At 47.1% G+C, this 11,637-nt stretch overlaps 1 protein-coding gene and 1 long non-coding RNA gene across 2 annotated transcripts in view; one reads left to right on the top strand and one right to left on the bottom strand.

The window, feature by feature from the left end:
- CHD5 (chromodomain helicase DNA binding protein 5) overlaps positions 1–458 on the bottom strand; it is a 159,031-nt gene extending 158,573 nt beyond the window's left edge. The window contains exon 1 of the mRNA XM_069079557.1: positions 243–458. Within this exon, the coding sequence (XP_068935658.1) occupies positions 243–330 (88 nt within the window). The 5' untranslated portion in view covers positions 331–458. The remainder of the gene's footprint in view (positions 1–242) is intronic.
- Positions 459–9,994: 9,536 nt separating this feature from the next.
- On the top strand, positions 9,995–11,212 carry LOC138154056 (uncharacterized). The gene is made up of 2 exons (XR_011166543.1): positions 9,995–10,124; positions 11,015–11,212. It is a non-coding gene; the product is annotated as an uncharacterized lncRNA (long non-coding RNA).
- Positions 11,213–11,637: the final 425 nt, after the last annotated feature.

Below are 11,637 nucleotides of genomic sequence, written 5' to 3'. Positions count from 1 at the left end.
TTTGCCCCCCTCCCTAGCCGTGGCCCTGATCCTTCTGCAACAGCCCCCTCCCCGGATGACAACCTGGCGCAGATTCCTCTCCTGCCCTGCCCAGTCCGTGCAGCTACCCTTCCTCTCCTCCCTCCTCCCTCGAGCGGGTCTCAAGCGCTGCCTCTGCCCCAGGGCCCGTGCCCAGCGTCCTCCTCCTCCCGCTCACCATCCCTGTGCCCGGTGCCCGGGCACCTCGGGCGCTCCCTCCTCACCTGACATGTCCTCGTCGTTCTCCATCTCCTCTTCCTCCTCCTCGGGCAGCTGCGGCGGCTCCTCCTCTGTGCCCAGCGGGCCCCGCATGCCCGGCACGGGGGGGAGGGGAGGGGAGAGGAGATGGGAGCCCCCCCCCCGCGGGGCGCGGTGCCAGGCTTAACCCGTGCGCTGCCGAAGCTACGGGCGCGGCGGGCGAGGCCGGCTTGGCGAGAAGATGGCGGCTACCCGTGCCCCCCCCGCCCCCCCAAATCTCAGTCCTGGACCCCGACCCCCTGCTTCTCCCGCCCGCCTAGCTACGCTCCCCGAAAAGCCCCACGAGCGCCTTGGCTCGGCCACTCCGGAGCGCTCCGCCCACCCGCGCCCCGCAGCCCAGCCTGAGTCCCGCAGCCGCCCGCCGGCAGAGGGAGGGAGGCGGCGGCGGCGGCAGCGCCGGCGGCACGGCGGGGGGGCCGGGTGGGGGGGTGGGGGCACACATGCCCGGATTGTGACGTCCAGTCTGGTTGCCGTGGCAACCGCATCCCATCGTTCCGGCAGCGCCAGGAGTTCGCACCCGGGACCAACTTGGGGGGACTAGTCTTGAAAGGGCCCGGGACGCTGGGGTGGGATGGAGGGGGTCTCGCCCAAGAAAGCTATCAAAACCCGGGACTGAGTGGAGGGGCATCTCGAGGCCCAGCATGCAGTCCCGTGGTGGCCTCAGACGCTTGGGGAGCCACCAGCCAGACGGCGAAGCGCCCCTCTAAGGCCACGGAGAGGGAAACGAAGCGGGCAGGGAACCCAAGGGGCCCTGTCGGGGGACTGCCGTCTAGACTTCTCTTAATAGTGTGGTCGGGGTGAGCTGGCCTCGAGCAGTGGAGGTGGAGGTTTCGGGGAGCAGGATGCGCCAGCTCCCACCCCAAGAAAGACAGGAGATGTAGGGGGCTGGTCCCACGAGTTCTAGGTGAGAAGAATAACCTGGAAATAAGCCTCATTGGAGCTATGACGGTCTTCTCCGCTTTCCTCCCACAGTAAGTAGAACACACCTCCCCAGTGCCCCCACAACCCCAGTCCTGCCCCCTCACACACATCTCTAAATGCGCACACACAGAGACACCTTCGTGTCCTGGGCACTGGTACCACTATCCTTCAGCCCACCTAACTCTCTGGACCCTGGGGACAGAAAGGAAATATCTGCTCCTGTACCTAGCCGTGAAACGTCATGGCCCCACCAGGGGGCTGCTGTGCTGGCTGCCCCCTCCTCAGCCGTGCAGGACAGAGTCCCCAAGTTCCCTTCCAGCCCTTGGCCCTCCTTCCCTAACTTTCTTCCATTACCCCTTTTACCTACTCTTGCTTTAAGCTAGGTTGTTTTCAGTAATACCCTTGGGAGACAGCCGTTGACCTGTATTTTAAACTCAGGCCCAAATTGTTTGGACAGCCACCCCTTGGCCTTCATCTAGATGCTGAGTCTCGGAGAAAACCGGAGGGTAAGAGCTCCAGCAACCAGCCACGAACTATTAAGAAAGGCAAAGAGGCGGCCAAATTCCCACTCCGGAGCTGGGGAGGAAAAAAAAAAAAGCAAAAGCTGTCACAACTGAGCCCTGATAATGAAGAGAGCTCCCTGCGAGGACTTGGAGCTTCTCTGATTTGCTAGCAGAGTTTCGGAAGCCATGTGCAAGGAGCAAGACTTCCAACTTGTATAGCACCCCCGGGTTGGGCTGGGCAGAAGTGCTGACATCTGGCCCTTACGGAGAGGGCAGAATTGAAAGGATAGCCCGGTGACCTACCCGCATTCCGGGAGGGTCATGAACAAGCAAGCACCTTGGACAGCATTTCCACCCCGCTCGGTGCAAGCCAACAGCATCCTGATACTATGCACCCACAGGGGAAAACAAATGTTTACCTTCCAGGATCAATCAATCAAAGGTCTGAGTGCTTACTCTGTGGCCAGCAGGGCACTTAACCTATCCGACGGAAGATTTCGTCCCCCTCGGATCACTTTAAATCAGGGTTGGAGAATCTTACCAGAGTTCCTCCGGGGATTTGGGGAGGGGCGAATCTAGAAACTGCCCCCCCCCCCGGGGGTGGGGGGTCTCAGACCGGCAGCGCTGACTTGGGCTGACCTTTCTTAGCAAGAAAATTGAGAGTGCTCTGTCTGTCATTATAGTCAGGCGGTGGCTTGAGGGCCGGTAACTCACCAGGGAGGTAAAGAAATCGGCCAGAGAGTCATCCTTCCCATGCCACGTTCAAATTAATTGCCAGCCAGCCACAGATAAAAGGTCCTCCTTGCTCACACAAGCAGTAGGGCATAGGGAAGCTAAGCCTGCTTGCTGGCCAGCCTGTGCCTGGACCACAGTGTAGCCGCGCATCTCCAGTTACCTCCAGGCCCATCTTTTTTTAAATCGTGCTGCAGATGGAGATATTTAAGTCGCTGGAGTGAATACCTCCAAGCCTCAGAGAAGGCAGACTGAAAAGAGCCAAGAAGGTGACGGTCTCCGGGGCTTTCTAGGAAACAAACCAATTGGCTCCTCCTTATTTAAGGTTCCTAGGAAGAAAACATCCCATCCATTTGCTTCCACTGAGCGCCTAGCCAAGGGGAACCTAGCATCATCAGCTCACACTTTTTTTTCCCCAGCAAGATATCATTAATGTCTATTTCCAAGTCCCACTTTCTTGCCTTACATCTGGGGAGGGGGGGAGTCTCCTCCTGAGTGATTCACCATTAACAGTCACCACCAACCCCCAAATAACACTGCATCCAGCAAATGTACTCAAGGCTTCTCACCACCACCAGGAATACACACTTTTCCCCCATACAATCTCTAAAAAACACCCACCCCAAACACAACAGCACCATCTGTCTTTGGGCATTTACATACCCCAGAAGGGACTCTGTCTTATCTAAACTTTGCATCTGCCACTAATCCAGCATATAATCGATGTTTAACAACTAATGTAAGTTGAATTGAAAGGAACTGGGGGTACCATATCTCACTTTGGGGAAACATTGCTTTTCTGAGCTTTCTTGTCTCATTCACTACTGACATTCAATACCTACCTTTACCAGCCTGGGTAGCAGTTTAATTCAAGAGACAATTATTAAGCACCTAATATGTCCCTAAGTGCTGGACATACAAAGACAAAAACACAAAAAAGCTCCCACCCTCAAGAAACTTAACATTTTACTAGAGAGAAGTGTTTAATATGCAAACGAAAGTTTACCAAGAGGACAATTTGGAGCATGATCACAGATCTACAAGGGACCTCATGGGCCATTTCTCTCCTTTCACAGAGGAAGAAACTAAGGCTTGTGTCCAAGACACAAGGTTGTCAAAGGGAAGGTCTGAACCTACAGCCTCTGATTCCAAAGTCAGGGTTTTTCCCCTCGTACCAGAAAAAGGCCTGCTGTAAACGGTGACACATAAACTGGACTTTGAAGGAAACTAGGGAGAACATCAGTAGCAAGTCCATTGACGACCTGGGGTGGGGCCTTCCCACAGAAGTGGGAAGTGGAATATGGTGTAGGGGAGCTGCCAGCAGGCCACCTAGACAGGAGCAGAGTATGAGTGAGTAGAGGGCCTTAAAATACTGGGCTGAGCAGTCTACTGTACGTGCAAATAGGGAGCCACTAAAGAGTTTTGATAAAAAGGAATGCAACTTGGTCAGATCCATGCTTAACAAACATCAAATTGGCAGCTATGTGGAGGGAAAGAGGGAAGCACAGGGACCAACAGAGAGGGCAGCTAAGTGGGTAGTGTCTAAAGCACCCTGGAGTCAGGAGGACCCCAGTTCAAATAGGACCTCAGATTATTGAACAGCTGTGTGGCCCTGGGCAAGTCACTTAACCCCTATTGCCTCAAAAAAAAAGAAAAGAAAAGAAAGGCTATTACAATAGTTCAGGAAAGACATGATGGGGACCTTAACAGGAGCCGTGTGAGTGGAAAGAAGGGGGCAGATGATGCTGCTGTAATACAATCAAGACTTGGAAACTGAAGGCCCTCAATTAACATCCTGATTTCCATACAAGCTACCATGAACCTTTATCAAAATTGACACAGCAATTCAAGTCAACAAACACCATTAAATATCAAATATGTACTAGCAGCAGGAGGCACTAGAAACAAGATGAAACCTCATCCCATCTCTGCCCTCAAGTTTACAGTCCATCCTTGTGAAGTGGCAAGGACATTAGATGTAGTCAAGGCTGGGGCCCCCATCCCAGCTCTGGCTCTAACTTGCTACATGGCCATAAGCAACAGACTTAATTTCTCTGGGTTTCAATTTCTTAATTTTTAAAATGAGAGTCTTGGACTGTGGAGAATAGGAGATATGTTTTCATGGGGAAAGGGGGAAATGTCCTGATTAAAAAAAAAAGGAAAGAGAAGAGAGTTCCAGGCCCAGGAGGTTGCCTTCAATTCCTGGCCAATTCTAGAATGTATCACTAAAGAGATGGTGTACAAAGGAAGTGATCACAAACAGCTGCTGAAGCTTCAAAGCCTCAGGAATAGGCTGTGCTAGGAGAAAGCTAATTCCTTGTTTGACAGAGCTGCAAAACTGCAGATCAGGGGGCTACATGGATGTTTGCCCGCTGTCTTCCCAATTAGACTGTAAGCCCCTTGAGGGAGGGGACGGGACAATTTTTCTCACCTTGTCTGTTTTCCCAGCTTCTGCATTTCTTTGAAATGTCTGCACTTAGCGTACCTGCCACAGTAGGTGATTAATAAATTGCTGACTGACTGAGCCAAGTGATTGGCCAAGCGTCCCAGAGCCAGGAGTTCAGGGGTAAGGTGAGGTAGTTTTCTGCTTGTTCTGGTACGCTGAAGCCTCTTTCCATGGGTTCACTCATAGTTCACTGTTTTTAAAAGAGCAGGGGAAGCTTTTCATTTTGTTTCTGTATCCTCAATGCCTAGCACAGTACTTTGCATGTAGTATGTATCTGATTAAAGCTTCTTGGAAAGAAGAGTCCACTAATTGGGGAATGACAAAAAAAAAGCTAACATTTTGACATGACAAATAAGAATTCAAAGAAAACTGAGAAGACTTGCACGAAGTGACTAAAGAGTAAAGCAGGAAGGATTAAGAGAAGAGCTCATACAATGATCACATTAATGTAAAGGAAACAGAAGACACTGGAAGGTTGATCAATGCAATGAACAATCACGACTCAAGCAAGTCAACAAGGCAATGAACAAGGATTAATAATGTGCCAGGCGCTGTTAGGCAAGTACTAGGGATACAGAGAAATACAGAAACAATCCCCACTTGTGAAGAGTTCACAGTAGAATTGCAGAAGTGGAGACCTTCTGAAAGGGAGGCCCTGGTAGTATGGGGGGAAAGAGGCAAGTGAGGATAGATCCTCTCAGCAGAGAAACAGGCAACCAGGGGTGCAGGACAAGGCACGGGTCATCAGATCTGGCAGGGTGGGGAGTTTGGATAAAGCACAGACCAACATTAAGTCCATTGTCCATTAAGCACAGGGTTATTTTTGTCAGGGTAGGGAAGTAGTGGCAATCTAGAAAAACATTTACTTTTTTTTTTTAATAAACAATCGGGGTTAAGTAACTCGCTCAAGGTTAGACGGCCAGGTGTTTCTGGGTGGGTGCTAAGTGTCTGAGCCTGGGATTTGATCCCCAGGTCATCCTGACACTGGAGCCGGGCTACCTGGTGGCCCCACCATAATCTAATCTTTTTTTTAAGCAATTGGGGTTAAGTAACTTGCTCAAGGCTACACAGCCAGTTATTTCTGGGTGTGGTGCTAAGTATCTGAGCCAGGATTGGATCCCCAGATCATCTGGACACTGGGGCTGATGCTCTTACTCACTGAGCCACCTGGCCACCCCTAACATTTACTTTTTTAAAAACTCTCACTGAAGGGAGCAGCTAGGTGGTACTGTGAATAGAGCACCAGCCCTGGAGTCAGGAGAACATGAATTCAAATCCAGCCTCAGGTGACACACTTACTAGCCGTGTGACCTTGGGCAAGTCACTTAACCCCAACTGCCTTGCCTTCCCCCCTCAAAAAAAACTCTCACTTGATCACTAATGGCTTTTGCCTTGCATTATATCTCTGGGACACAAACCCCACATTCCTGGGCCAGCCCTAATGTCCACACAGAATTCCCTCTCATCCAGTTAATCACTTTGATGGCTCTATGGGCTAAGCCCATCAAGGACAATGAAATAATCACTGCCCACAAATCTAAGCCCTAAAAACCAAAGCCTTTTCTTCCATTCAGGGTTTTCAATGTGAAAATACTGGTTAGATACAGCAATTTTTCCCAATCCTCCAAAGGGCATGTTCAGTCTTTCCTAGAGCTAAGATGCCACATGAGGGCAGTTAACACAGCTGGTAGGCCCACAAGGCAGGCCAATTCTCAAGCCTACTGGGACAACAGAAAACAATGACAGCATGGGGCTATAGAATGACACTACTTGCCTTGAAAGCACGTGGCTGTCATTATACAGCTACAGCACCATGGGCTACAACCTCCAGTCCCCTCCTGTCAGGTGGTGGAGAGGGGAAGATGGCTAAGGTCTCCAGCTCTAATCTTCTATGGCTGGCACATCACAGTATCAAAGCTCTGCAGCTGGAAGGGATTCTTAGAGGATATCTATGCTCCCCTCCACACACACTCCATTTTAAAGGTGAAGAAAATAAGGCCTGGAGAAGATAAGGATCAAACTCACAAAGGAAAGTGGCCCCCTAGATGTGAACCTAGATCCTATCTGCCCTCAGGCACTTCCTAGCTCTGTGACCTCGGGGCAAGTCACTTCATCTCTATATGCTGCCATTTCCTCAACTGTAAAAGGGAATAAATAATATCACCTACCTTGCACTGTGGTGAGGATATAAAATGAGATATTTGTAACACACTTAGCACACTGCCTAGCACCTCAATTCTACCTGATAGACAGATAAGGAAACTGAGATACGAGTTATTTAGGCGGCATACCCAAGAATCACAAAGGAACAGTGAGACATAGAACTCGTTTCCCAATCCCTAGCTGTGTTCACCCTCTACCAGTTATGTAGGGTAGCCCTGAATCCCCCAACCACTCAACCCAACCAGTAGGAGCCAAAGTTAAGAGGAGAGGGTGAGATGGACTTTCTCTCCTTTGTGTAGCCATCAGGGCTTAGAACAAGTATTACTAGGTAAGGGTTCCTTATGTGGTCACTGAATAAGCCAAAATTCCAAGGGTTTTTTAAGTCAACTAACAAGTGGGCCAGGATGACAGTTCTCTAGTATCTCTTACTTTCAGTAAAGAAAATAAACCAAGGGGGGAAAAAAGCCCACAAAATCACATGTCAAGTTGAAAGAGACCTCAGGATGGAAGCCTGAGCAAGAGCTCCCTTGCAACCTTACATCTACTTCCTCCAGCTTCCTGGGATTAAGAAGCAGGAGGACTCCTCCCAAGGCCCTCCTCCGCCTGACTGGCATTCAAAGACTTCTCCAAGATAAACAGTCCAAATCCCTTTAAGCGTCCCTATCTAGCATGGTTTCAAAGTCCCTAAGCCACCCTCCTCACCCCACCCCACATGCTATGAGGTTTGCAAATGTCTTTATTCAAGCAGGAGGCCCAGAGCTGAATACTCTAGATGTGGCCAAAGCAGAGGGCAGACCAGGGCTATCACCCCCTTTATCTGAGATATTCCGCTTCCTAAAGTGGCCCGAGATTCCAGCAGCTTTGACTCAAAATGAACCACTAAGGCCACTAAGACTCACAAGGCAACATTAGTGAGGTGACTCTAAGTCTCTCTGTAAATAGGTATTATTTTCATTTGCTGATCACTTTTTTTTCTACTTTGTTCACTGATTACACAAATAAGCACAAATCTGTACTGAGTCCTCTGGCAGGTACAACTCTGGCCCTCTACCTTACACAGGTAATAATCCCAGTAATGGGCATTAAGAAGAACTTCTGGCTTTGAAAGGGATCTTGGTAAATTCTGTGACATGGGAGGATATGTTTTGATATGTGTAAGCTTTTTCTTTAGAATTATCATGATGCTATTTAATACCAACAGGGGGGAAAACAACCCTTTCATTTGATACCTAAAAAGGAATACTCAGGAAAATAACTTCAAAGGCTGAGAATAAACATTAATCTTTAAAAATTCCTGGGTGGACATCAGCATTTTGGAGCACTAGCACTATTCTCACTCAAGTGATGTCCAATGCTTGTGACGTCCAGAGCTAATGAAGTATTCTACAGTCAACTCTGATTACACTGAACATTTTAAATCATGGGTTCATGCAATATAACGCTTCTATGTATTTCAAACCTAGCAGGATCATCCACCAGCCAGCTAGGTAGGGAGGGCAGCATCTCCAAAAACTCAGTGGTCCAAAGTTCAGCTTTAGCAGCCAAAAATCACAATTCAGATTCTCATTCTCATAGGCAGAGGTGTCCCACAGAGAACACTGCAAATTAGTGCTAGCAGCAGTCTCCAGACTCTCTGCTCGGAGACCCAGTAAGTTCATGTTCAAGTGGTTATAGAAAACCCAGATACTGAAGAGAAAGTAAACGAAAAGCACTATCTGGAATTACTGTGTTAGCACCAGCCCTACAACCATGAGAAAGGAAATGTTTAACACATGGCAGGCACTGTGAATCACGATGGACAAATGTCACTTTCAGAAAAGATGTAAGTTATCACATACTCACTTGAATAGGAAATATTTGGATAACTCCTGGGGATTGGATTTCAGTTGCTGTAGAGACCAATACATAATCAGTTAAGTAAAGTCACTAAGCTATCCCTACCCACTGACCCAGCGATCCTGCTACTGGGCATCTCCCCAGGAATCAGAGCCAAAGGGGAAGAGTCCCACAGGCACCAAAGTATTCAGAATTGTAATTTCTGCTGTAGCAAAAAATCTGAAGAGCAGGTACCTATCAACTGGGGAACTGAACAAGCTGTCATGTGAACATTACATAACATTGGAGTGCCACAAGAAATTACCAATAGAAGGAATTTAAAACATGGGAAGACTTGTTATGAATAGAGAAGCAGAAATGAGAACATCAACAAGGACTACAAAAATACTGAAAACAAAAAATACATTGCAAAAAACAAACCAATCTATGTACTGAAGAACTGATATCACCCCTTCCCTCCACCTAGTGGAAAGCCGATTTTCTCACTGTGTCTGTTTCAACCTTGTTACAAGGAAGGGCTCAATAGGAAGCGACACCTGGGGGAAATGACTGGGAGGAAAGCAAAAGGCATCAAAGGAAGTTTAAATGACACTAAAAAGGCAGCTAAATTCAAGATGAATTGTAATGACCAATTTTGATCAGGATGAAACACACCCCTCCTCAGCAGGACCCCTCCAAGGGCCCAAACCCAACTCTCTCACATAGCAGTTACTGGAGGATCACTCTGGACTGAGATTTGCTCCTTACTGGCTGTGTAACCTTAGGCAAGTTATGACTTCTCTGGCTGTTTCTTCATCTTTAAAATGAAGTGATGAGGATATAACCTCTGAGATCACAGAGAGGTCAAATGTCTTGCCCAAAATCACATAAGCAGTAAACAGTACCAGGCTCTTGAACCTCAGTTCTCCAACTCCATATCCCAGTACGGAGTAATGCACAAATTGTAAGATAGAATTGGTTCCAATTATACTGGGAAATGACTGTAATGCAAAAAAAAAAAAACAAACAAACAAAAAAATGCAGTCAGGTCTTAAAAAATAGTCCTTGCACAAGAACCATAGCCACATTAGCCACTTTAATATAAAATATGATCAAACGCCTCATTACAAGAGCTTAAAAAAGCATCTTTTTAAAAAATCAATGAACTTAAGTCTTATACAGGTTAAAAATCTGGGATGAGCTTTAATTTAAAAATTCTTGGTTGCCAATTTCCAACCCAGAATGTTTTTTACAACCCCACTAGAAATGTCTGCAGACAGTGTTTTCTTTAAGTAGACAGATGTTCACTGGAAAAGGCTATATTCTCACACCTCAATTCTAACATTTAATACAATTTAATAAGTATGGCAAAGCCATATATAATCATTGTGCCACTCTAAAGAATGACCCCATGACTTCCTAAATTGGGAAAATCCTTCTATTAAGGTAAGAGGAGGGCTACAGAAACAATTCTTCGGGGACATTTGTTTACATAGCAATGGGATCTGTCCAGGCATTTTCCTCAAGTCCAAATAGCAAGCTCTCACATGATTACCTCAACCCACAAGTAAGAGCTAAAGTTGGACACCTCCCAGGTGGGTCTATTCTAAAGTTGGTCTAAGCTGATTCCTGGCCACTGGCCCACCACCTCCAACCACCCTGATGAGCCAGGGAAATTGGCTGCAGGCATTGGGAGTGTTACACATGCAAGCACCCTTAATTGTAAACTAGAGACAGCTCCAGAATTATTCCCCAAAAAACTTGAAAAATGCTTCTTAAAGTCAATTTCAAAGTGGCTCTTCAGCCTCCCATTGCAAATATCACTAGAGCTTTAATTATATCCCTCCCCATTTCTAATTTTACGTGGCAAACTGAAAACCTAAATAGACGGGTTATCTCAGTCTCCTCCCCAGGAACATAGCCTTTATCCTATTACCTCAAGTTTGCTGATTTGCAGGGTTATTTGTTAGGCAACTTTTATTCTGGAACCAGCCTGGTAGGAATCACTTCCCAATAACATTTCTCTGTTTCCCACATTCTATAGACATGGAGTCTTTCTTTTTGGCCAACAGTCCCCATTTGTAGACCACCTTTATAGCTTGGTAAACAGGCCTGTTCCTTATCTCTGGCTCCCCCTGCTGGAGACCACTGTCTGCAGCTGCACAGCAAAAATAATATATTTTTTTTTTCAACAATGGCTATTGACTAATATATCCTTGTACAGACTTACTCCATTTAAATCATACTTTTGTCACACCCCATGCCCAATTCTGCAGGACAGATTGTCATTCAAGATAATGGACTGTCTTTTACTTTGGATAGGAAAAGGGCTATTCAAAGCAGCTTCCTGTCCAGATCTAATTTTGCATTAGAAACAGGGAATTCAGCCAAATGCCCCAGGAAGTTTTTTGTAAGTACTTTTATTCAAGTAACATTTTCCAATCTGATTTAAAGGGCTTCAAAGGGAAATCAGTTGCTGTTGGTTTTTTTAATGAACTAAGAGCCCCCAGACTTGTATCAATTGTATACCAATTTCCTTGAGGAAAGAGACAAGACTTACTAATTGAGGGAACACTTTCCTCCAAAGTTACTAAGTGGAAGGGCTCAAATCTCTGACGGCCTTCTTCTAAGCAGAAGGCCCTTGTCGACCTGTTTAAAGCAGTCAGAATTAGCATCAGGTCCCTTAAAATGACTTTTTTTTTTCACTTCCAATTTGGCACTGTTACATTCCAAACTGAAATCCCCAAGCAGAAGCAGCTCAGTGTTGATGAGTGCACAGCA

The sequence above is a fragment of the Petaurus breviceps genome, unplaced genomic scaffold, assembly GCF_028583685.1.
Source record: "Petaurus breviceps papuanus isolate PSGF00001 unplaced genomic scaffold, PetGlider_PUasm1.0 91041, whole genome shotgun sequence".
NCBI classification, from domain to species: domain Eukaryota; kingdom Metazoa; phylum Chordata; class Mammalia; order Diprotodontia; family Petauridae; genus Petaurus; species Petaurus breviceps.
Note: the sequence above shows the minus strand (reverse complement) of the source record. Positions and strands in the feature narration are given on the sequence as shown.